General features: G+C 37.4%; 1 protein-coding gene across 2 annotated transcripts; it reads right to left on the minus strand.

The window, feature by feature from the left end:
* Positions 1-2,174: 2,174 nt before the first annotated feature.
* On the minus strand, positions 2,175-25,675 carry LOC126778083 (uncharacterized). 2 transcript variants are annotated; one of them, XM_050501449.1, is made up of 23 exons: positions 25,526-25,675; positions 23,953-24,841; positions 23,563-23,828; positions 21,898-22,084; positions 20,494-20,671; positions 19,885-20,102; positions 19,113-19,286; positions 18,679-18,853; positions 18,488-18,593; positions 18,236-18,387; positions 17,809-18,021; positions 17,395-17,529; positions 16,743-16,827; positions 15,958-16,147; positions 15,724-15,885; positions 11,968-12,090; positions 10,965-11,229; positions 9,391-9,496; positions 7,769-7,927; positions 7,387-7,559; positions 3,628-3,837; positions 3,416-3,492; positions 2,175-2,877 (listed from the first exon to the last, which is right to left on the minus strand). In XM_050501449.1, exons 1-23 carry the CDS (start codon positions 25,590-25,592, stop codon positions 2,745-2,747), a joined length of 4,443 nt encoding a protein of 1,480 aa, XP_050357406.1. In that variant the 5' UTR covers positions 25,593-25,675; the 3' UTR covers positions 2,175-2,744. The 2 variants fall into 2 exon arrangements, with proteins under 2 accessions (XP_050357406.1, XP_050357405.1); XM_050501448.1 differs by lacking the exons at positions 2,175-2,877; positions 3,416-3,492; positions 3,628-3,837; ... (2 more) ...; positions 9,391-9,496; positions 10,965-11,229 and adding an exon at positions 11,542-11,684 and having other exon boundaries at positions 11,969-12,090.
* Between the last annotated feature and the right edge of the window lie 1,890 nt (positions 25,676-27,565).

Below are 27,565 nucleotides of genomic sequence, written 5' to 3' on the forward strand. Positions count from 1 at the left end.
TAACGAGCAAGATAGAGTGTGTGATAGAGATAACACTACTAACGCGTACATTATTAACTGTGGCGTAGTTAACAACGGTTTACATCGCGGTTGCTTATATTTCGCTTGGCTTACTCACATAGATGTGACGTGACTTAAAGATCACTGTGACTAGCCATTCGGTAACTTTCGCTTTTGTTTAATCTTCACAAGGTCTAACTCGTCTTAAGTTCATTGACTCTCACGCGCATTAAATCCTCCGACGTTTATTATGTAAATTGACGTCCAACTTTTTCACAAACGAAACGGCACAGTGAATCACTTGGCTTATAACCGAATAACGCAGATTCTAATCCAAGCAAGCAGCATAGATTTTTCAGATAGGTAGGAAACATGCATATGTAGGTAGGCCTCCTCTAGGTGCTGCGAATCAGGACTCTCGCCCAGCAAGCCCTGATTCGCAGGTGGGAGGAGGATCTGAGGTCCCCATCAGCAGGCCTGGCGACAGTGGAGGCGATCCGTCCCCACTTGAGTCGCTGGGTAACGAGAAAAGGCGGCACACTGACCTTCAGACTGACTCAGGTGCTTACTGGACATGGGTGCTTCGGTAAGTACCTGCACGGAATAGTCAGGCGGGAGGTAACGCCTTCCTGCCACGAGTGTGGTGCGCCTACGGACACGGCATGCCACACTCTGATGGAGTGTGCCGCTTGTTGGCCTCAGCGCTTTTCCCTGGCGACTTTAATCGGCGGAGACCTTTCGCTGCCGAGCGTGATAAATGCCATGCTTGGTAGCGAAAGGTGCTGGATGGAGATGGTCTCCTTCTGCGAAAATGTCATGTCGCAGAAGGAGGCCGCGGAGCGGGAGCGCGAGGAGAGTGCCTCCGCTGACCCGCTTCGCCGAAGAAGACCGGGGAGAAAAAGCAGGCGCTATGCGCATCTTCTCCTCCCGCCGTGAGTGTCGCCGGGGTTAGGGGGTCTTTGTACCCTGAGAACCCCCTAGGATTTGGAGGCCTGCAGAGGCGGGCCAACCGTCGGGGCGTCATGGTAGTATGCGCAAGCGATCCCGTGACGCCCCTCGAAAAGGCGGTGTGGGTACCGCTGGTTTTTTAGTGGGTATTCCGGTGCATACTCGGCGCCGGCGAGTCCCACATACCCCCCCACTTCAAGTGGGGGAAACGCGTAAACGCGTTTTTCCAGAGAAAAAAAAAAAAAAAAGGTAGGCCTCCTCTCTTTAACAACAAATGGCTTGAAGCTCATTGAATCAGACTGCTTCTAAGCCCTCCTATTGAATACACTTTTAGCAGAATTGCACGTGGTATGTGCAGGTCTCCTTCATCAGCGAGCAAGAGGTGAATTATATATACAAATTAAGCACAGGAAAATTTGTGTTCGCCCCGCGTTGACCACGTAATCTTCCATAGTGATTCAGTCTTCTAGCCACTGGATTACAAAGCTCATGATAATGTAACTCGCAGACAACATAAGTTTCACAAGTTAGTTGCAATGTCAAGTTCATAATATACACAAGATCTCGCGATAATCAGGAACTAGTTTCATAATCACATAGGAGCCGTAGAAAGCTTTCGACCTCACTGCCTACATACATACGTCCACGTCTGAACTTTATTGTTACTTTATTATCCTATTAACTCCACTTATATCTTCAGACTTACGAAGGAACATGTTTAGATTTATCTTCCGATATATCTCTGATTAGTTACTGTTAGTTGTTTTGCCTAGTAATATGTTCTGCGTCTAGAACGAAATTTGTTGTTATTTCATTTAAATATTTGTTAATTTCAAATCTGTAGCCATTATAGGTTTTCAGTCCACAATCTCCTTAACAGTCTTAGCAATAAATTTCGTAACGTGTACTTCGTGTGACGCGTTATTGTAACCACTGCATGGGACTCCTCTAGTTAATTGTAGCTTTTTCTGTTGCACATTTTATGAGGATGTTCGTCTCGTAAGCTAGTGACCGTTTCTCAAGTAGTGTGTGGGTGCTAGATAACGTTGCCGGACTTGTCACACTATTTTTGTTTTGTGTTAAATATTTTAATAACATATGATCACTAAATATTTTTTGTTTATTTATTTAATTTATTTTTAAATTAAATTAAATCTAATAAACAAGGAAATAAAAATGCATTTTTTGATATGCAACTTTAATTCTATTCGAAACATTTTAATTAAACATATTAACAGTTTTAAAAACGTTGTTTATCAGGTATTTAGTTAAATACTGTTTTCTCTCTTTTATCATTGATTTATCATTTGAAAGAAGGAGACAAATTGTTTAACTAATCGCCCGTTAAACAATATTTCTAAAAGATTTAGTATGGCATATACTTATATAAACAGATTGATAGAATGATTTTTATGAGTATTAAATAATTAAAGAGTAGGTTGCGACCGTCCTTCGGCGCATGGAGTTTACAGATAAAGTATTTTGATTTATTTTTAATAAAACCCTTAGAACCGTTTCATTATTTAAAATATTCTAACGGTTTCATTTGTCTCGTGTTTTTACATGATCCATACACAGACGGACTAATTTCAACGTTACGAAACATATGATACCTCTACCTGTAAATAGTCAAACTCCAACGAATGTTTACATCGAGATTGATATGTTCAAAACACTTAGAACAGTAATACAATTAATAATCTATTTAATAATCATTGAAATTCACATTTTCTAACATTCCAACATGATTAAAAGGTATTGATATTCCAGAATATGATTGTTGATATAAGAATCTTTCAATCGATGATGGTGATGGTGAGTTGCATGGCTTTGTTCGTCTCGAAGCGGTCCATTGTCTTGATTTCCAGTAACATCACTATCGACATCGCGAGCACGGTCACCATCAACAACGTCACCATGAGGCCAGACCTGCGCAATGAAGACCGGCTGAAATAAAAAGCCAAAAGCGAAAAGGCGTAACATAGGAAGACTCAATTCCAATATTACGATTACATTAAGAAAGTTTAAGCTTTATGTCCTCATTGTATACTATTTATCGCTCTTGATCCGCGTGTGAGTGGGGGAGGGGCAGAGCAGGCCGCGGGGTGTATTAGGTACCATACGTCCTTTTCTGTACCCTTGATAACGTATTTGGAAAATTATATTATGGTCGGTTGAGTAGTTAAAGCGTGAAAGAGTAACAAACTCACAAATAAACAAATTCACTTCCGCCTAATTATTATATTAGTTAGGATTTAAATATTCTAATTTTTCTTATTAAAATCGTTTTTATTGATTTTGAGTTACTTGATTTTTTTTATTCTCTGTTCAATTGAGGGCTGACTAAAGGAGAAAGCCTTTTGGCTATGGGCGGTGGTGACCACTAATCAAAAAACAACATTCCATTATTGACGGAATTATTTAGACAAATAACTAATAGGTACGTAAGTTGTAAACGATATCTTACCAAATCGGCACAGTTGTGAACGTGATACAATCGAACGAGTCTGCGAACTTCTCCGTGCTATCCATGAACACTTGCATCTGAAAATAAATATGTAATTTATTGACTGACTTCGTTGGCTTATTGGCCAGATATAAGGCCGCGGATTTTTTTTAATACACGGATTGAATAAAAATGTAAATTTAATACTTGATTATATGTAGTATACGTTTTACCTGTATATTTGGAAATTCAAGACTAGCTTCCTCTGATGAGTAGACAAGTCGCTGCGAGCAGTGATATGACTTCCCAAGCACGGCTGCCGGTGAGTCAGGGGAGGCGGGAGCTTGCAGGTAGAGTCCCGTGCTTTCCAGGCCGCGCTTCACTTCCACCCCCACCGCCAACCACCAGCCAGCTAATTGTTTGAATGAGAATTCAAGGGTAATCTGGAAAAATCAGAAGTACATAACGTTTTTATTTTTTCACATTATATTTTGTCTTATTAAAACTTTGTAAAAACGAAAAGTTTTTGGATAAATACGATACGTTCTTTATATAAGCGTAATATAAAAATCTCGTGTCACGGTGTTTGTGGTCGAACTCCTCCGAAACGGCTCGACCGATTTTTATGAAATTTATGTATATTTGGGAGGTATGAGAATAGGTCGTAAAGTATAGTTCATACCGCTAGATATGAACTATACTTTACTACTAAGGGTGTCCCTATCCAGATTTTTTTTTCTATTTTTTTTTATTTTGTATTTTATTTAGATTTCGCGTCAAAAAATACATATATTTCCAAATTTTCACCCTCCTAACCTATCATGCCATTTTGTAATCACGATTTTAGTATTTGCGTATGAACAATATCAAAATAATTACATATAGTAGTTTTGTAAAATATTAAACTATATTTCAAAAAATATTTAGCAGTAATTCAAATTGTCTGTTATAACAGAAACTGTTAGTTGCTAGTTTGTTAGTTACTAATTTGACGAGCCGGTTGGCGTGGTTGGTAGAACACTTGCCTTTCACGCCGAAGGTTGTGGGTTCGATTCCCACCCAGGACAGACATTTGTGTGCATGAACATGTATGTTTGTCCTGAGTCTGGGTGTAATTATCTATATAAGTATGTATTTACAAAAAAAAAAAGTAGTATATGTAGTATATCAGTTGTCTGGTGTCCATAGCACAAGCTTTGTACAAGCTTAATTTGGGATCAGATGGCCGTGTGTGAAAAATGACCCAGGATATTATTATTATTATAATTGAAATTCACTTTGCATCCTAGTAAAACTCAATACATAATTTTTCATACATTTTCCTACACCTAATAATACAATATCACATCAACTAGTAGCTCATTTATGTAATCTAGCAGATAATACTAAATGTACCTGTCCCGTTATTAATAAAACAGATCAAACTAAATACTTAGGTATAACAATTGATAAAAATCTTAATTTTAAAGGGCATCTAAAACAATTAAGCCAAAAACTCAGAAAACTTAAATATATTTTCAAAAATATAAGACATATCGCTGACTGGACCATCAGGACTGTTTATATATCATTATATCAATCTTTAATAGCTTACTGTATAACTGTATGGGGTGGCTCTAACAAAACGCACTTAATTGAAGTTGAAAGAGCTCAAAGAATGATACTTAAAGTAGCTCTCTCTAAGCCACGCATATTTCCTACTGTAGACCTATATAGGGAAGCAAATTTTCTGGCCGTTAGAAAACTTTATATATTAAATATCATTTTAAAAAATCATTCCCTGATTAAGATATCACTGATTGATATAGTTGACTTAAGAAGATCCTATGAAGTACGTAAATCTGTGATGGTCAAAACTTTTTTTGCCCAAAAATTCTATGATTTTAAAGCAGCCAGGCTTTACAATAAATTAAATAAATTACTCTCTATTTCTAATTTACTAAAATTCGCATGTAAAAGAAGATTAACTGACTGGCTTTTAAAACTGGACTATGAAGAGACAGAAAAATTATTAATTTTATATATTAATAATAAACAAACAATTGTAGTAAAAAAGTAGCATGTACTAATTTAATCTACTCACCCATAGCATATACACAAATACCTACACACATACATACACGACACACAGACACACATACATACACACACACATACACATAAAACTACATACACATGCGCTCACACGCAAATATTCACAATCATACATTATCTTTTTATTTCTATTAGCATAAGTACTTATTACTAGACAATATATTGTAAAAACTTTAGTGTTTCTGCTGTTTTCTATAAATTTAAATAAATAAATAGTTCCTTACCCAAGAGGGGGAGCCAGGAGACCAGGAGTACAGGGCAACCTAGTTTGGGCTCCTGTCTCCCACATATAACTGTATTTATTTATAAAAAAAAATGTAAACATTATTGTCTGTGGGAGAGGATAAATAATTTTTTTTATTATTATTATATTATTGAATCGATTGAAAGGCAACAAAAAGACGCGGTTGCTTCACTGGAATTATAAAAGGATTAATTTAAATAATTATATTAGGAGTCACGGCAAAATTAAAATTCTCGCGCGAGAAGAAAAATTATGGTGATGGCCAACGATGCGACAGCAAAATAGCCAGCACATAGATTATGTTCCACTCTGTATGTACTATGTTTATCTCATATTCTACCGCCAAATAGCATATTTAGTATTGTTGTGTTCCAGCTTAAAGGGCGATGGAGCCAGTGTAACTACAGGCACAAGGGACAATTTAGTCCCCAAGGTTGGTGGCGTATTCCCGATGTATGGTTAATATTTTAATAGTGCCAATGTAAATGGGTGGGGCTGACCATTTACCAATATTATAAAGAAAAGTTCTGTCTCATAATGTGGGACGAATGTTTGATGAGCCACCACTCACATACAAAATCCGTAGACATAACCTAAGAAAACAATAATAAATAAACGCATGAAAAAAATCGCAGGGCGGTGCTTTATGCATATATGTATAATGACAATCAATAAGTCGCATGGCCAAACTATGTCCGTTTGTGGCTTAGATTTGGGCACACCATATTTATCACATGGAAAAGTATAAATGGCATGTTCTCTGGTGGGCAAACCATCGAGCTTATTTGTGTTGGCTTCAGACGGACTGACAAAAAATATCGAACACTCAATTGCTCTTCGAAATTAGTTAACTGGTTAAGGTTAAAAATATACTACTTTTTTCACATTACATTTAACATTGTAATCAAACAATGAATATGTCCATTACATTAATGAAATACATTGAATTGAGAAAATGAATGGTTGGTGTTTTTTTTTTTGTTTATATCGGCGGTCCTCGTCTACAGCGCTCCTTTCTTTTTTCTGACATAGATCCCATCCCCACACACTTACAATAAATTACTTTTTAGTTAAAATCAAATGAGACATTTAAAAATGGTTTGTATTTTATGTTATTTAAGTATAGTCTGAAATACTTTCAACATTCAATGTAATCAACATACATATATATCTTCTTGTATGTAATATATTTTTTATACAAAAATCATATCTATTATGGTGAAGCCATAATTGGGCTGATATAAGTAAATGTTGCTAAAAACAAAACTTATATCTACACTTATATTTAAAAAAACTCTTAAAATCTTTTTTACTATATATATTGTATCGAAACGTTCACCGCCATCTATCGAAACGATATATAAACTCAGTGAAGTTAGGTAATGTAAAGTCAAAAGTTGGGTCACTTGGTGGTTGGGCCTTGTGTGAGCCCTTCTGGATAAGTACCACCCACTCCTCAGATATTACTATTGTAGGCTCAAGAGACATAGCATCTTGGTTCCCAAGGTTGGTGGCGCATTGGCGATGAAGTGATATTATATTTAATATTTCTTACAGTACCGATGATTGTGGGCAGTGGTGACCATTAACCATCCGGTGGCTCATTTTGCCCGTCCGTCAAAATATACCACAAATCAAATTTTATTTATGTTACCTTGTCCCTAGTGTTATCCCCATCAGCAAAGCGGACTACCAGGATGGTGTACAGACGCGTAGGTTTCACCGTCGGTTCTCCAACTGGGGTGTCCAGCACAGTCACAGTGCCGTCCGGCCACTTCAACTCCGGCCACCCTGTTGAGTATATCAGGGCTCCTTTGCCTGGAGGACCTGTGGAAGAGCGATACATTTTATACATTTTTTTAAATGTCAGCAAGTACATAAAGTTGTAACTTGCATTTGTTATTATAATTGAATCCCATTATATCTAATAAAGATTCGAATCTTTGTATATATTTAATAAAAATATAAAATTCTTTATTTAACTTATATGACCCAAATTTATTTTGTCTTATATTATATGCTAAAATTCTGCTGACCCGTAGCATTATAAAGTGCGTATTTCGGCAACACCCGAGCCGGTTTCTCATCATCGGCGGTCGGTGCACTCGTGGTAATGCTCTCATCATCTGCCTGACGACGAACACGGAGCCATTCACCTTCGTAGTCAGAGGGCTGGTTTTGAGAGACAGAATTTCCTGCAGAAAATAATTTGTATTTAACTTTCTTATAATTATTTGAAACAACACAATCTACACATTTAATAAACGGCGACACATAGAAAATGAAACCTATGACCTCATAGATAAAAAATGTTCTTTACCGAAGATAGCTGGTTCAAATTTATTAACCTAAATTTTCCCTTTTCTCTAATAGACTTAAAAGTGGAAGAAACATTTTACCCATAAACATTTAAACATTGATAAACGTAGATTTTTTTATGATAATGTTTATTTAATATTAATAATTTTTAATTAAATGCAAGTCCCAATTATTTTCTTATTAATTTACGTTATAAATTAAATTCGAGTGTAGAGTAGTAGTATAGCCGATGGCATAGTGGTTAGAACTAGTGAATCTTAACCGATGATGATGACGATGATATAATTTCATCTCGTACTCGGTGGTGAAGGAAATTGTCGTGAGGAAACCTGCTTGTGTCTAATTTACTGAAATTCTACTACATGTACTCTGAATTGGAGCAGCGTTCCCCTCCTCTTACAAACCGGGTTCCTTCAAACGAGGCGTGAAGAGGCAGCTTGCGGGCTGGCAAGGCGTTGGTGGCTAGTGCAGTAAATTCTTCCCGACTGTACTGGCCGTTGTCGCGTTTGGACTCTACTACCACTTACCATCAGGTGGAGTAGTCATTTGCCCACCCGGCAAATATAAAAAAGCGTGGTGAAATAAACTACAAACCTTCTCCTCAAAGGAAGAGGAGTACATAGACCAGTAGAACATTGGGTTCTTATTTTTAAATATAAATTTAATGCCACTGGTTTGAATTTTAGATTTTACTGAGAAGGAAGGGCAAGTATTCCATTAATTAGTTCACATTTTAGTCACTGTAATTATTTTCTTATATAAACATTTATATATATATAATGTTTAAGTTACTAAAACATAGACACGATTGAAAATATTATCTCCAATTATAAATAAAACGAATTTTCAGTGTTTGTGTGCCAACTGAGCGTTGGCTGACAGCCATAAGAATAATTGAGAAAGAAAACCGTTGTTTTAAAGTTTATTTTTAACTTTCAGCATCAGGTCAAATGATTAATTGTCGCCAAATTATAAAAACTAATATTTTTTAAGTAAATAAATACCATAACTCGACATTTTTTTAAATCGTGAAACATAGATGTAATGCTGTCTGGTAATAAATGCAGGCACATTAAAAAACCATTAATATTTATTTATTTATTATTTAAATTAAAGATAAGATTTATCAAAGGTACTGTACAATACAAAAAATAATAATAAGTGGTTAGACATCGTTGTTTTTGTTTTTAATTCACATTATTGATCTTTTGCCACGCCTCAAACCTTCTCTGCAAAAGGAGGTCTTAGCTCAAAAACGAGACATTTACAAGCTGTCACTTTATCTATTCACAATATACATAATACATTATAGCTTTATATACTTTACAAGTCTGCTCACCTAAAATGCCCAAAACACGACCAGCGCCATAAATGTCCTGAAGTCTAGCGAAAGTCTCAGTCATCTGCGCATCGCGCTCTGACCACGGCCCTTGCAGCGTTAGTACCTGATGATGATACCCTTGCTCAGAAAATAAATAAACGTAAAAGACATTTTTAAAACAAGTTTTTATATTATAAAATATTTTTTAGGTTTATTTACTTTTTACTTTTTAATATTATGTTATAACAAAATAACTAATTACTAGTTTTTGTGAATGTTGTTCTTTATGAGACATCGGTTTTTTTTTGACGTTCATTTAGAACAGTCCAATTATAATCGGGTCATAATATGGCATCGCTTAACTAATTGCATTCCGCTCATCAAACCATTTTTATTAAACGGTTTTATTTACATTGCCCTGTTGTTTGGGTCAAATTTAGTAATTGAAATTTAACCCCCTTCCTGTTGACAGATTGATCCCATATTTGGTACATACCTTTAGTTCTGATGACAATACTGTTTAATACATTTTGTATCACTGTAAATCCAAGATGGCCGCCGCTACAAAATGGCAGATTACATATTTTTTCACAACTACCTCAATATGGGTATTATATTCTTATTTGTATATTTACAATATGGAAACAAAATCTTTGGGCGCGTAAAATTTCTATCGAGACAACCGCTATATCATTATGAATGCTATTTATCTATTTATTCAGGTTACGCTCCGCCCAACGATTTTATTTTTTTGTCTGATCAATGCCCTAGATTGATGAGGAGGATGGTGTGATGACTGGTATCTAAGACCTACTGAATTATTTTTTAGCTTTTAGCACATTATCTACAACATTATTATCTGTATTTTTAATAATACCGCTTAAGTTAGAAAAATAGATACCTCTATACATTAATACGTATTGTCTTAAGACTTTCACAAGAGTTAAGACTATAACATACATTTATCTCTAATGATGATTAATGTACTTCCTGACCGATTTAGGTCACGGCGGCCACACTCGATGGAGACTCACCAACCGCGGATAATTTATAGTCCACAACCGAGTCAATATCCTATAGCCTAGTCGTGTTAATAAAAAAAAGGCTTTACCTTGCAGAAATTCTCGTCAGCAATTTAATTGCTGTAACCTTTAGGTCACTAATGTATACATACATTACATATGTGAGAACATCGTATGTTGTTGTAAATTTTATTCTCTATGATCTACCATTTCTGTTGAAAAGCGGAAAATGTACGAGATATTGAGCAAGAGCTATACCCTTTAAGTTCAAGCACCGCCAGAATTAGGTCAGCATTTTGGATTTAAGCTACCCGTGAACCCCGTTAGTTTGACCAATAACATAACTGACGGATCATATGTTAATCCGACTTGCCTGACTGCTACTGAGAATGTTTTGCAATTAAAAATAACTTTTTATTTACCTGACCTAGGACACAGGACCCGGGACCCGGGCAGCCACTCAACTGTCTCCTAATCATTTCAATAATTCTTACAGAATAATAAAAAGCTTTAATAAGAAAAAAATAAAAAAACAAAACCTACATAATTTATACAACATTAATTACATACCTGAGTTTCATTGATTATATAATCCGGATGGACGTCTAAGAAGTCCTGTGGAAGAAACAATGTAGTTTGACCCTCTAACATCTTTCTCAGCCTCGGGAAGTCGCCACTGGACAGGGGAACAGAATCCTGGTTATTGAACACCACGATAGCCGCTTGTTCTCCATAAATCTTCATCAAGTCATCCTGGTCTAAGGCCTTGAGAGCTGGCCGTTTGTACTTTTCGAGAGATTTCGGTCCAAAGAATAGGAATGGACCTTCCAAATTTGCATTGCAAATATATAATAGCGATAGAAGATACGTTATAATTATTAGACGCATTTTTCGCGGCTGATGGAGCTAACACGAGCGGTATAATGGTGGACCGAGTATTGATTTCCCTTCGCGCTTGCGCCGTGATGTCCTTTTTAATAACAAAGGATGCGCTGGGAAATGCAATATCTCGTTCAAACATTGATTTAAATGTTTATTTTTAACTTGTTTTCATTATATTGCTGTTTTATTCATAATGCTGAAGTTTTAAGAGAAGTTTTGTTAGTTTCGTTATAGGAGTAGGAGAGTAAATATAAAACATTTATTTAATAAAAACATTTATTGCACTAGATTATAATAACTTATCTTAAACAATTATAAACCTCATCACATAGAGGAATGTACATAAGCTAACGCTAATCGTTTGTAGCGGAGTTGAAGATGACCTCGAGGAAAAGAAGAATGTTGGTTCTGTAAAAAAATATTAGAATCAATTGTAATAATATAAGAATAAGATAAATGTTAGCAAACACTGATATATTTGATTGGTGAAAAACAGTAAATTTCTTGCGGGTTCTTGGTAGAATCTAAGCTCCGAACCGGTGGTAGTTTTACTTGAATAAAATACGGCACATAAGTTATTTGAATTAAATTAAATAGTACAAACTTATTTGTAATCATTCCTATATTTAATCTGTATTATGAATAAACATTTTATATTCTTATTATCTATCTTTTTATTATTTTTTTCTTACTTTTCTTTTCATTGGGGTCAGTGACACCGCACTGGCGATATGAGATGGTTCTCTTCCGCTTGGTGTCGACGAAGCCAGGGATGAATATTGACGGAGAATCTAACCGCCCTGATGCTAGTAACCTAAAAACAAATTGTTAGGCAACTTAACACGAGATCTATTCCAGAAAACATAAGTTAAGATTTACAAAATATTACGCACTTTAAGTATTCGAGATAACGAATATTAGATTGTTTTTTTTTTAAACGATAGTAGTATTGTACCCTTGGCGTTACACTTATGCTAATTTTTTTTTGACTGCCTCGTTTGTCTAGTGGCTTGATATAAGGCCGCAGACCCGGAGGTCCTGGGTTCAATTCCGACCTGGGGGTCGGGCCAATAAAAAGTTATTGGGTTTTTCTGTCAAAAAATTCTCAGTAACAGCCCGGAGTGTGGAAGCCGAGTCTACGTGTGCCTCTACAGATCCCACAATGGTGACTTGGAGACAAGCCGATTATTTGACCATCTTAGTCGGGCGGCAGATGTTGCGCAAGAGCAATTTCCTAACGCGGAATTGGTGTTTTTGGGGGATTTTAATGCTCACCACGAATCCTGGTTGAAATCCCTCAAAACTGACCATGCTTGAAGGACTGCTCATGCTTTTGCTCTCACACATGACTTGACCCAACTGGTTGATCAGCCCACCAGGATCCCAGACATTGATGGGCAAGCACCTTCTCTACTGGACCTTCTGCTGACTTCTCACCCGGTGGAATATCAGGTTGTGGTTCAGGCTCCTCTTGGCTCTTCGGATCACAGCCTTATTTCTACCAGAGTGCCACAGGCCAAGCTGCCGCCACTAGCGGTATGCAAACGTCGCGTTTGGCACTATAAGTCGGCGGATTGGGACGGTATGCGCGATTACTATGCGTCGGTCCCTTGGAAGGAACGTTGCTTCAGTGGGAATGACCCGACAGCTAGTGCAGCTGCTGTTGCTGGCGAGATCATGCTGGGAATGGAATACTACATTCCTAGCTCAGATCTCGTCAGTAGGAGTACGCGTAACCATTGGTTCACTCGTGAATGTGCCGATGCTGTATCAGCTAAGCAGGCGGCATATCGCAAGTGGATCAACGGCTGCATTAGCGGGGCATCTAACATTGACTCACTGAAAGCAAACTATAATAAAAATTCCAAGTCCTGTAGAAAGGCATACACGAGAGCGGATGCACAGCGCATTGTACAGATTGGTCATGACCTTGTTTCGCATCCTAGGGGCTCCCGTAGCTTCTGGCGTCTGACCAAGTCTGTGCAAAACAATTTCTGCCAACCTTCGCTGCCACCGCTCAGAAATCCGGACGGATCGCTAGCTCACAGTCCGCAAGAGCAAGCTGATCTCCTGGCTAAACTCTTTGCCAACAATTCCGTCATCGATGATTGTAGTGCACTGCCACCTACAATACCTGCATGTGGCCATACGATGCCTGACATTAAAATCAGGCAACGTGATGTGCGTGCGGAGCTGCAATCACTTGATGTACGGAAAGCTAGCGGTCCCGATGGAATACCAGCCATAGTGCTGAAGAAGTGCGCAGCGGAGCTGTCTCCTGTGTTAACGCGCCTGTTCCAACTTTCTCTCTCTTCGGGAAGTGTGCCGGAGGCTTGGAGAAGAGCTAATGTGCAAGCGGTTCCCAAAAAAGGGGATCGGTCTGACCCGGCAAATTATCGGCCAATAGCTATCACCTCAGTACTTTGTAAGGTGATGGAACGGATTTTAAACAACCAACTGATCCATTACCTAGAAGATCACTCTTTAATTAATGATCGTCAATACGGGTTTCGACCAAAACGGTCCACAGGTGATCTTCTAGCGTACGTAACGCACCTCTGGGGTGAAGCTATCGACAAGCATGGAGAATCGTTGGTTGTCAGCCTCGATATCTGCAAGGCTTTCGACAGGGTCTGGCACAGAAGTCTTCTCTCCAAGCTGCCGGCATATGGTCTGCCTGCTCAGCTATGCACCTGGATTGCCAGCTTCCTACACAAGCGTAGCCTTCGTGTTTTAGTTGATGGTTGCGCTTCACAATTCTATGTAGTGAATGCTGGGGTCCCCCAGGGATCTGTGCTATCTCCCACACTCTTTCTTTTGCATATCAATGATATGCTCTCTCTTGGGAACATACATTGCTATGCAGACGATAGTACAGTGCATGGTGGATACCACGGACGCGCAGTGGCTGGGCGAGCGGAAATTGAGGAGAGGCGGAAGAATCTTGTTGAGTTTAATGCCAAGAAAACACAGGTATGCGCTCTCACGGCGAAAAAGTCAACATTTTCCCCTCTTCCCTCCCTCTGTGGTACTCCGCTGGTGACGCAAAGCAAAATCGCCATGCTGGGGATTGACGTTCGCTGCGACCTTAGTCCAAGGGATTACATCGAGGCTGTTATAAAAACAGCTTCACGGAAACTCGGAGTTCTGAACAAGGTGCGGCGCTTTTTCACGCCACAACAACTGTGCCTGCTGTACAAAACACAGGTACGGTCTTGCGTGGAATATTGCTCGCACCTTTGGGATGGCTCCGCTAAGTACCTACTTGAGGCCTTGGACCGGTTGCAGCGACGTGCCGTACGCATTATTGGCGACGTAAAGGTCACAAACACCCTTGAACCTTTACAATTGCGTCGTGAGATAGCAGCACTGAGCGCTTTCTATCGACTGTATCACGGCGAGTGCTCTGAGGAATTATTCTCTCTAATTCCTGCTTCCCCCTTCCTTCTTAAGTCCACGCGAGCTGGTTCTCGATGTCACCGCCTAACTGTGACATCAATTCCATCGCGAACAAAGAAATTTGGCAACTCCTTTCTTTGTCGCACTTCCAAAAAATGGAATTCCTTACCAGCTCACGTGTTCCCCTCCTCTTACAACCCGGGTTCCTTCAAACGAGGCGTGAAGAGGCATCTTGCGGGCCGGCAAGGCGAAGGCGGCTAGTGCAGAACGTTTTTCCCGTCTGTACTGGCCGTCGTCGCGTTTGGACTCTACTACCACTTACTAACAGGTGCAGTAGAGTCATTTGCCCTCCCGGCGAATATAAAAAAAAAAAAAAAAAAAGTTGGAAGTGTGTACACTTCCGTGCCTCGGAAAGCACGTAAAGCCGTTGGTCCTGGGCCTGAACTCTTTCCGGCCGTGTCGGATTGCCGTCCCATCGGATTATGAGAGTTAGGGAATAGAGAGTGCGCCTGTGTTTGTGCACACACTAGTGCACTATAATATCTCCTGCGTAGTTGGCTAATGTCTCTTGCGATTGGCCGCCGTGGCCGAAATCGGTCTGGAGGACATTATTATGCTATTTTTATGGAATTAAAAAGTTTGATGTACATTATGAATATTAAACTAAAATACTTTTCATTGATTGTGTAACAGCTCTTGTATTGATGTTATTGAAACAAACGCAGGAAAATGTTATCAATACAAACATCAAAAATAAAATTCTTCATAATGTTGTTTAATTACGATTACGATGGTTCAATATAAAAGTATATTTTTCATTACAAGAAATGCAAATATTTTGCAAACATTTACAAGAGATAATTAAATGTATGGATGTCCAATTTTGATGAGCACCATACGAAGAAATGAGCCACTATGTGGTATGGGGCCACTAAATTCCGTGATTAGGATGACGCCATGCGTTTAACTTTGTTTAACTAAGAATAGCGTTGCTAATTAAGCGCGTCGTTCTGTAAGAATTGAAGTCACCTAATTCTAAGAATGTTACCTAGTAAAATCTAGCTCTAGTCTGCTGGCATCAGGGCCTGTAAAGTGCAGCAACACCTGCACGCAGGCGCCAGCGTGTAAGACGCGCGTGCGCCGTGAGTCCACTCCCACCATCCACTCCGGTACCCCCATCACTCGCCTTACTTCCGCAAGGAACTGACCCCTAACACAGATGACCAACATTAATCTCGGTGGAGAAACAATAAGACATTAATACATACTTACAAATACTTACAAAACAAATCTCGGTGGCTTCATAATATTGACGAACTTGATAATATCCTTGTCGGGTAGTATGTTAGCGCACGCGAAGCGCTCAGAACTCCGGTCGGGACCAAATATGACGATAGAGCGACTCATCGCAGACACAGTTCCTTCAAGTGGGAGGTTGCTGTCCACGAACATTTGCCGCTGACCACCTACGGCTGTTTCGAAAAAGTTTTAAAAACATATTTTTTATTTATAATAGAAAGGTAGACGCGACCAGTACCATACAACTATACAACACTTGTATAGTTGGATGGTACATGATATATTATTGAAACGTCCGAAACATTTCGATTATTATTATATTTTTATTATTATAGGTAGGCGGACGAGCAAATGGGCCACCCGATGATAAGTGGTCACCAACACCCATAGACATTGGCAATGTAAGAAAGTTAACCATCACTTACACCGCCATTGCGCCACCAATCTTGGGAACTTAGATGTTATGTCCCTTGAGCCTATAATAACACTGGCTCACTCACTTTTCAAAGCGCAACACAACAACACCAAGTACTGCTGTTTTGCAGTAGAATAATATCTGATGAGTGGATGGTACCTACCTAGACGAGCTCGCACAAAGCTAGTAATAATAATTTTAGACACATAAATTTGCATCAGTAAATTCTTAAAATACCGTATAATAATAAACTCAAAAACTTTATTAGTTACATTTTTTAAATTATTCTAGTTTAACTTTGTGAGTATTATATTTAATTATATTATTTGTGTTTGTAAATATAATCTACTAACTAATCGGTCCAAGTCTGGCCGTCAAGTCGCCCACGTCGCATCTCAGGGGATTGTCGGCGCCACACTCTTGGCTGTAAAGGTCGTGCTGTAAACCATAAGTTAATTAATGTAATTGTTTTTATATATCGGAATATAATAATAATACGTTTTGTTTCATATTCCGTTACGGAATTATTCTGGTCGTTGCTAGTATTATAGTTTCGTTGGTTTTTTCTTATTAATATTAGAAGCTGACAACGCGAGCATGTACCTAATTAAAAATGTAGATCATCTCAAAAATAAAACTGTGTGTTGAATAAATTTTACATTTCTCCACAACTACGTTGATGAGGTACAATAAAATGTTTTAGTTAGAATTTTAAACAATATAATATAACAAAAAAAACTTGTAATATGTTTGCATACTTTTTGCTCTTATATTTAATATAATAATAATAATAATATAATTCATTTAAGCACACAAATTGACATATGGATTACAAACTGTTAAGCTTATTTAATAAAGTATAATATATTATAAGTAGCATTTATTATAAATTTTGGGTTTTGCTTTTAATTTATTCGGTGACTGGAACTCACTATTCTCATTGGTTATTTGGAAACCTGTGTTAAGGATAGCCACGAAGATTATATGACGCTGTCATTTGCTCACATTAAGCGGGTCCGCCAGCTGTGTGAAGTACGGGTTCCAGCGGTAGCCGCCGGCGACGCAGCGCGTGCCCGTCACCTTCACCGCCGCGTCCACGCCCACCGGGTTCACGAACACCTCCCATCGGTGGTGGTGAGTCTGTTGTGCAAACACGATACGGGATTTATATAACCTACTACTGAACTATCACAAGTAAACGTATATGAATTTAATATAATCTTTATTATTTATCTCATGCGCATTTGAGGACATAGGACCAAGCGCACATAATTAAGGGAATATATAAATGTCACGTAAATGCTATCCTTGCATGTGTGTAAAGCATAACGATCTCATCGAGCTCACTCTAAGCCCGACTCCCAGTACTAGACAACTTCTTGATTTGAAGGATGTTAATAAGAAGATACCATCACTTACGAGGTTAGTGTCTCTGACCCCAGGGTGTCGCAGCTTGACCTCGAAGATGGTGTCGCTGGTGCTGCCGTCGACGTGCACTAGTTGCGTCATACGCACGTAGCCGTGCGCGAACCCGCCGGGGTGGTGGAAGGACGCGATGGCGCGGATCTCGCGCGCCTCGGACGGGCTGTAGCCGCGCTCGATGGACGAACACGCCCAGCGACGGTCTTTACTCTGCCACATTATATCATGCTTATGTGTATGTATCATAAAAAGTAACGTTTTGGTATTTTTTTTGTTTTAGTATTTTAATATCTTATATAAAACTATACAATACATTTATGGTTAAATATATATGTCAAATTGTTATGTAATTTAGATTATGTATAATGAAATACATTAAATACAATTTTTGTACTACGTCCTATTACATGTAAAATAATTGTACCTTCCTGTGGAGGGCGACGGATCGTCCCAAAATACTATAAGGGCCATACAGAGAAAGTTGCGTCTCGTTGTAGTACGTCGTCAACGTTTTAAAATTATCAAGAAGACCGTACTTTTCACCCAAATCACCAAGTTCATACTGATCTGCGGTCCCTGTAAGGAATAGCACAAGGTGGGATTATTTATATTCTATTATATTTGTTGGTGAATTATCCTTAGTGTGTTGAAAAGAGTAGAAAAATTATAAGCTTACCTTTAGCAGTCGGAGGACTGAGAGATTTATTCACGTGGAATGGGTTGTAGGTGTCGTAAATTGTCGTCTTCTCACAAGGAAACTCCAACTCTTTCTCTATAGGAGTCTGTGAAACAAGAAATATTTAAATATTTCTTGAAGTTAAAATGAAACAATTTGAAGTAAGGACAGTGTACAAACACTTTACTGACCATATGTATCTTGTAGTTTCTGATATCTTCGTCCAGTCCCTCCAGCGTTACCTGGACGTTGGTTATGTCATATTCCGACTGCTGAGTCAACTCCAGCTTTCCTTTCAACCCTACAGTGTTCCCGTTACCAAACCAATCTTGGACGACTGCTTTGCGTCGGTGAAGACCATTCACTCTATTATAGAATATTGAAAATTAAGATTTATTCATGCTAAAATACTTTAAAATTGTTGACAAAGCAAGTGTATTAGTTTATCAAGTGTATTGACAAAGATTAAAACTGTTAGTAGTAAAATCCTAGGCGATTTGGCTTTTTGCAAAATTTCTTCTCACAAGGACACCAAATTTCAACATAATGAAAGATATTTACTCATTATTATTTTTACTTATGTTATTAGTACTTAAATATACCCATTAAGGGTAAAATAACTCACATGGAGCAGGCCAGTCTCTCTCCGCGCGCGACTGGTCCGTGGTCGTCGTATATCACGAGCGAACGCCGCAGCACAGAGCGCACGCCTGAGAGCGCGATCAGGCTGTCTGTGAACAGCCGGCGCGTGAGCCGAGCACTGTCTACTTTCTTACCCGCGATGGACAACATGCCGTGCCTGTTGACAATTGTAAACAATGTGCAAGTATTACAGAAAGGAACCTACCTAATCGTAAGTGATTACCACGACGCATAGATACGGGCACTAAAACAAGTTTAAAACAGGAACCTCGCACACTATGCCGAGTTCTACTTTGATTTACACGATCAAAGTCTCAGCATGTGTAATTTACATTAAGGTTAATAAGATGTTTTTAATTTGAAATGGTTTGGGAAGCGATCGTTTCATTCCAAAATAATGAAACGATAGACTGTCAAGCCATTCAATGTATGCTATCATCACAATGTCGGTAGTTTTAAGATATCCTTTAATAAATAAGTTAGATTTTTGTTTAATATTTGATTTCATTGACTTGACACACAGCATACAAAGTTAGGTAGTAAAATAACTGACGAATTTATGTTATAGACACGCACAAACCACATTCACATGTATAGTAATGACCAACTTGGAGCACAGCGACCAAAGCATACAAGGCAATTATACAAGATATATGTATGTTAGCGCACGAGTGAGTGAAGTCGGTCAGAAGAACACATATCATGTATTGGTTGAAAGTGTCTTAGACAGGTAAGCTAAGCATTCGAAGACGCACCTCGTGGTGAAGTCCCCCAGACGACACAGGCCCTCGTGCGCGGACGAGCACGAGCGCTCCGGGTTGCGCGCGTCCACTTCCATATCCCGCTGCTGCAGCACGCGGCCGGCGCTGAGGCAGCGCGCCGTCCAGTTGTAGTAGTCCCCGCCCGGTGCGTGCTCGTGAATAGCCCAGCGATGTTCGAATGTGTTGTTGATGCTGGCGCCATCCGCGTGTACCTGAATGGTGACCAAAACACTGAATTCAAATCTTTAAAATTAAATGTCCCACAATTTAACTACAACTAAAACTTGTCAAATTATTTTATTTTATGTTAACAATATACAATATCTTCATCTTCTAATAAGGACAACATTATTAAGAAAAAATAAAATCAAATATGATAAATACACCAATCTTAGAATTCGTGGTCGAAGACTTTAAATGTGGAAATGTAGTTTTATTTTTATACTGGAATATCCTACATTACCCAAAATATAAGCCATACATTCCATATTCATTTTAGTTGAAAAAGATTTTTTATGTAATGTATAATCATTTCAATACTTACTCTTAAATTACGACAATTTACACTGTTTCTCATTTGTGTAGATAAAGATAGTATACTACCATGCTCTCGATGATGACAGTTGTGTCCTCCCAAGGTCGTTCCAGAGGCTGCCTCAGTATAACTCTACCGACGATGGGGTAGCGGAACACCACCTGCGCCGTGCTCATCTGGGTCTGATACTCCGTGCCATACTCGTAAGGGAGGATAGTAGCGCAGAGTTCGTGTTTTGGTTGTCTCCTGCAAATGTAAGGAAAAAAAAGATAGTAAGATTTTTGGATGCTTACCTTTTTGTAACGGCACTATGAAGGTGAATGAACGGTACTCATCACGACCAAACCTATATAATGACAGTTGATACTACCTCGATGGCTTTTGTAGAATATAATTTATTTTGAGTTGTGCAATATAACGTGGAATGAAAAAATAAATTTGACGCAGAGATGGACCCGATGACAACTAGAAATGATATTATGAATATCAGCAATTAATTAATAAATGGTGTAGAGAGCCAATAGTGCCAGCGTCTTGGGTACAATGCCACAGAATATTCTGTGGCATTGTACCCAAGACGCTGGCCAATATTTAGACGGCGTGTTTTTGCTTTAAATTTGTAATGTGTATTTTGTTCTTTTTATTTTAATTTTGTATTTTATAAAAATGTCTGTACATAAATAAATAAATATAATCAATAAATTTGAATTCCAAAATCTGGGGTTTATTTAGTTAATCCGTAATTATATTTAGTTTTTTTTTTACACTAATTTGACTTCATATGCTTTATTAAAACGATAAAAAGTGCATCGGTCTCCTTTCACAATACAAACGTTTATATTTTTCAGTTGTCCAGCTTTAAAATAATTCTTATAATCTAAGGCTTATTTATTGCGTAGAATCTGAGCAAATAATAAACATGAAACGCCTGAAAGCGCGTAATTGCACATAATATATCAATAGGATAAATATGAAGTCTCTAAAGGCGTTTAGACATGAAATATTTAGTTAATATTACAACTATTAAATATAACGTGCTTGTAATAACACTGACTCACTTCACTTTATAGAATCATTCAATGTATACCTAAATAGATAATTATATAAAGTTCCATCTTTAACTTGTGCGATCAAATATTGTTAATTGTTAACTTTTCCCGCCACGCAAAGGTTTCCTCACGATGTTTTCATTCTCCATCGAGTACGAAATAAATTCAAAGTCAAAGTCAAGAATCTTTATTCAATATAGAAGCGTTACACTTGCTTATTGATTGTCATAAATCTACCACCGGTTCGGAAATAAACACCTCAGACCTGAGAAGACAACATAATATATAGACAGCATATTAAAACTTAGTACTTGTCCAGGTTTGAAGAGAGGTTCCAACAACTTATGTACCTCACTCACCCAGTGCACTACAAGTAGATCGGTACACTAATTTTAGTTTTTTATTTCTTTGTTCTGTATTTACCTCGTCAAAACCACAGCTCTATGCAGAACGCTATGTCGGCCACTGAGCGGCAAGAAGACGTCCCAATAAGCTCCGCTGAGCTCGTTCACGAGACCCGGCAACAAGTACTTGTGGTTCAGGTATTCCGTGCGACCCTTGTATTTACCCAGCAGGTCACCGATTGGGTACTGGTCCATTGTTCCCATTCCTGTGTGTAAATTTATCTAATTAGATATAGCTTAGCGAATACATATTAAATCTTATTACTACCTATTATTTATTCCTGTGATGTGATTTAAAACAAACCCATTCATTTTAAGCACTACCAACCAGAAACCTTACACTCCAAAGAAACTTATTTGTCAAGCTGTTTAAACTACATTCTTATAAGACTTGAGATTATTGTTGTGTTCCGATTTGAAGGGTGAGTGAGCCAGTGTAATTACAGGCACAAGGGACATAAAATCTTAGTTCCCAAGGTTGGTGGCGCATTGGCTATAAGAGATGGTTGACATTTCTTACAATTCCAATGTCTAAGGGCGTTTGGTGACCACTTACCATCAGGTGGCTCATATGCTCGTCCACCTTCCTATTCTATAAAAAAAAAAAAAGTTACGTCATATCGAAGTAAATTATTTGCCATAGTAACTTACCGCAGTTTAATTAATTTTGTTATTTTCAAAATATTCTGATAATTCAATAATAATACAACAATTACACTATAATAACTTCATGATCTATATTTATAAAAAAACTGACAGCTTAAACTATTGCGCTTGAACATTGAAAATTTGCATACGGGTTCCTTTTACGTAGTAGGTTAGCGCTAAGGAAGGATTCTTGAAAATTTAACCCCTAAGGTAGTGATAAAGAGGATGACAATTTGTATAAAAATCCTATAATTTTTAAGAAAGAACTACGCGATCGAAGCTATCGCGTAATGCGCTAGTATAAGCATATAAGAACATCAGCCTTACATAAATGATGACAAAATTAACAACAAGTACACACCACATACTACGTAACATCCGAATTCCGCGGCAAGTATGGTGCGACGCGATAAACAATATTGTGCTGGATGTGGGCCAACTTCGCTGAGATCGGGATCTTAGTTACTCAAATACAAATCGATTTAGACGATAATTCATAATCATACATTCAGAATAAACATTCTTATTAATAACAGTTTTGTGAATTTCACGAAAAACAACAATTTCATATCTACCTTAATCAATATTAGTGTCGAAGAAAGAACAGTTCCGTGTTCAAAATGAAATATTACTAATTCAAAATAAAAGTTTAATACATTTTAAGTATGTATGTACTAAAAATGATCAATAGATCAATATATAGGCTTTTTGATTAAAATGGCATTAATACTTATTGAATTACGTGCAAAATAAACAATCCGACGCTACTGACTATCATGGCGGCTGCTCGTGGTAAACTCTACATTTTAATTAGAGTTCTTGGTGGCCTTACCTTTCATTGAAATCTTATAAAAAGCCGATATACATAAATAGTACAAATTCTGGCTACGATATTACTTACATACATACATATATAACTATGTTTAGACTCGCTACGAATTTTACATGATATCTTCGAACAGACATAATTATTTAATTGAATTCTTTGAATTTTACATTAAAATACAACAGACTTACCTTAAAACATATTACGAACCTGGAGGTGGCACATTCTTCTCGTCAATCCCAGTAGGATTATATAAATTTCCCGTAGTATTACAAACGCTTTTCCACATGTCAGGATCTATAACTTTCGGAGGTAGCTCTCTAATGCTGTACTGCAGCATGGAGCTTACAAATCTAAGATTGGACTCGTAATCCTGATCTGAAGCACCCAGCTGGAAATTCGCCCATGTCGGATCAAAGGGAGATCGCTGTTTGAATTCCACGGTGCCTCTAATTCCGTCCATATTGATTAGAGCTCTGCATGCCAAAATAATTTATTAAAAGACTATTATATAGGTACAAATTCTTAAAACTATTTTTTCGTGAATCACCTCAAAAAATAAGTTATCCTGAGTATAATTTAATATAAAATGGAACTTACTTGGTAGTTTTTGGCTGCATCACTCTCAACTTAGCACAAGCTAAGAAGCTATCCGAATGTTTATTATCAAATATCACAACATAAAGGTTCCTCTTCGTGGCTTCCATGTCACTTCTCAAGATATTTAAAACCTCATCCTTGTATAACTTCCTCGTTTTCTTCTCCGTCGCATCAGTCGCTACCTTAATGAGACCTAGCCGGCTATCCAGGTCACCAACACTCATTCCCTCGCCGCTGTTCTCAGGATTGAATACTAATTGAAGGACATTGCAGTTATCTTCATGGCTGCCTTTATCTGAATCGAATATGTCTGTCACGAACAGTTTCCATTTGTGTTCGGTGTAACCGAGACTATCTTTTACAACTTTGGTGTGATAAAGGTCGGCCTGGACATAGGAATCAGTCTCGTCGAATTCGCGTGTCGTTAACCATCTAAAATTTAAAGTACCGGCTATGGGCGAAGTAAATCTTGCAACAGCATGCTTTTCATACAACATGTCCGTGGATAAAATGGAGGCACAGATGACTCTATCCCTATCTGCTGTTTCTAATATGATACTTTTGCCCCAGAGCCCCATTGGACCGGTTAACGTATTTTTACTCTCGAATTCTGCATGATCTTTGCCAGGCACTATCAAGTAACCTAGTTCCTCTGTCAGGTCTATCAACTCCTTACCAAGGTTTGCTTCTGAACACCTTTCGTTCGACACATCTCTGTAATCTACGGGATATTCATGTATTGACCATTTCCATACTCCGTCAGGATATTGTAGAGTCGGTTTTAAGTTGGTTCTGATGCCAATAAGGGTATCATTTTTACTAGAGAACTCGATTTCTCCATGCAATCCATGTTGTGAGATATAAGCTCGTAGTACTAGAGCGCTTACATCTGTGAAAAAAGCTTTATCCAGCAACTACTATCAATACAATAGTAATGGGGACAGCAATACCCCAAAAGGACAAAATCGAACCTGCGATATTCACCTAGAGTGCTAATTGACACTAATTAAGTGTCGTACGTAAGTCGAAATTAATTAATTTCTATTAAAACATATATTAATCGAATTTATATAATATTTCAAAATTTGTTTGACATATTTTTGTTTAACAATTTGTTTTATTTTGTTTTTATAGTTTTTAGATTTTTTTTACTGTTATATGATTTTTAACTGTTATATGTAAATTATTGACTCATATTCAAACTAAAATTTTAAGTTAATTTAGTGACTAATTTATATATTTACTTAAACAAGTTATTGATATACTCACGTAACAGCCTTACATTATTATATTTGTAAAAACAATAATTCTGTATTACAAAGAAATAGAAATCGTATTGCATAAACTTTTACTTTGTGAGGCCTAAATGTACTTATAGATTGCATAATAATATAAGCACTAGGAAATTAAATATATCCTGTATCAATAAATAAATAAATAATAATAATAGTTCTTAAAGTATGAACCATAAAAGTCAAAATTATTTATACAGTTTTGACAGAGGTCAGTTTCGAACCCAAAACGTGTGTTTTCCAACAAATAACACTAATTTTAAATTGGTTCTCATACACACCTGTTAATAAGGTCACTAAGAAAATTAAGCACGATAACTTTGGTAAATGACTATGTATGTTACACATTTTATTCAAAATCTTTACATTTTCGTCACAAATAAAACTTCGCTAAGTTATAGTAACCATACTATCTGTCTTTCAAAGTGAAAGGCACTGAGTCAAGTATGGTCACAACTTAACGAGCGAGACGTTGTATGTAAGACAGAGATAGATAACGTAACGTACCAGTTATGAATGCTAAGTATTTGGATGTTTATACGATAATGGCGGGAAATGATTTAATTTTCAATCAAATTCCTTAATATTAGGTGTATTTGTTTTTCATTTTTCTCGCTTTAAATATCAATTCAAAGATTACATACAATTTGTACAATTGTATGTCGAGATATGTAGATTTTCTAAAATAATGTTTGTAATTTTTTTAATACCCCAAAAAGATCTATTTTTTTGGGGTATTAAAAAAATTACAAACAAAATTAAATCAATCATTTAATGGAATCACACATAGCGATTTGTACATTTGTGTTGCACACATTTTTACTGATAAGACTTTTTAAAGAACCCTTTGTAAGTTTTTTCCTCTCATCTCCAATCATAAATCGAATATGCTGCGGTGATCTGATACGGAGAATTCGAACTGTAACACTATATACAGATGCGTGGTACGTAACAACGTTGTCTTGCGGATGGCAGCGAGTTGGCTATTTACGGTATATCGTTAAGAATGCCAATGTCTGTAAATAAACCACTAACTAACAGGTGACCCGTTTGTCTAAAAAGAGATTACGATTATTTTGAGCTATCCTTGGGATTTTTTTAATTATTTAGCATGAAAAGTATGTCATTAAGTGACATGGCGTCTATCACGAGAATTAAAGATAAACTTATTAATTATTACTTAACAACTGCAATTCTTCAAGTCTTCCGTTCATTTCAATTGATATTTATTATTAGTTACTGATTTGGTTAAAGTCGAATTCACCTCATGACGTGCCTACGTCTTTACACGTATTTGCGATTTACCGAGGAGAGCAGGACCCCCTTTCCACCAACCCACATTGGAGCAGCGTGGTGGAATAAGCTCCAAACCTTCTCCTCAAAAAGGGAGAAGAGCCCTTTAGCCCATCAGTAGGACATTCTAGCTAGTTCGTCTACGTTTTTCCAACTGATCGCTTCTTCTACTAGCAGACCAGTAAGACATTACATCGCTGTGTTTTAGGATGAATGAGTAATATTATTATAGGTGCAAAGGTTAAGAAATTATATCTACATAGTTGATGAAGTGACGCTTTAAAAAATGGTGACATATAACAGTGTTATGTGTATGGGCGGCGATGAATGTTACTATCAAGCCATTTGCTCATCTGTCTTGTTTGTATTATCTAAATTTCACAAAAATATCTATATTTGAAATTCAACTTCATGCTTAAACTCAGTCCCGGCGTTGTTTTATTATGATTATGTAGAGGTGTAATCGGTGTGGATTACAATGAGTTTATTCCTGATCGTGTGACTAACTGGACCGAAGACAGGAATAGCTCGCACCGCCCCGCTGATCGCCCCGAATAGCTATGTAACGCGCGTTCGTCAGCGCTTAGGCCATAATTGTTAATTTACCTGAGAATAAAAATATTCTGACTTCAATATCTTCGAGCTGTTTTCTGGTAAATTCTGTAAGACCTACTTATAATTGTTTATAAGAAAATTGTTTGCTTAATAGAAATCATATTTAAATGCTTAAGCATTGGTTAAACATTTCCAACTCTATTAAGAATGGATATGCAAAAATAATGATAATGTATTTTTCTAGGGATTGTGACATGTCCATACAAAACAAGTTAAATTCTTTATTATAAATATTTTAAACAAACTCTTAACAATAGCTTATGGGTTACTAATTACGAGTAAAAGCAGCAGTCCTTCCTGCAAACTGGGTCAAATATGCTACATATAGTCTTGAAATATGAGAGTTGTGAACTTTGTTACAATTCTCATCCGGAGTAGCTCCTGTAATAGGTATTACGTATAGTATATATGTA

This window comes from Nymphalis io, chromosome 25 (genome assembly GCF_905147045.1).
Source record: "Nymphalis io chromosome 25, ilAglIoxx1.1, whole genome shotgun sequence".
Taxonomy (NCBI): Eukaryota; Metazoa; Arthropoda; class Insecta; order Lepidoptera; family Nymphalidae; genus Nymphalis; species Nymphalis io.

Excerpts from the sequence above, each read along its gene's own strand:
- LOC126778083 (XM_050501449.1), bottom strand. The coding sequence starts at position 25,592 with ATGTGTAACATACATAGTCATTTACCAAAGTTATCGTGCTTAATTTTC. Across the intron at positions 16,828-17,394 it reads AGCTGGCGGACCCGCTTAAT|CACGACCTTTACAGCCAAGA; the intron begins GTGAGCAAATGA and ends TATGGTTTACAG. Across the intron at positions 3,838-7,386 it reads GGGATAACACTAGGGACAAG|ATTACCCTTGAATTCTCATT; the intron begins GTAACATAAATA and ends TGATTTTTCCAG.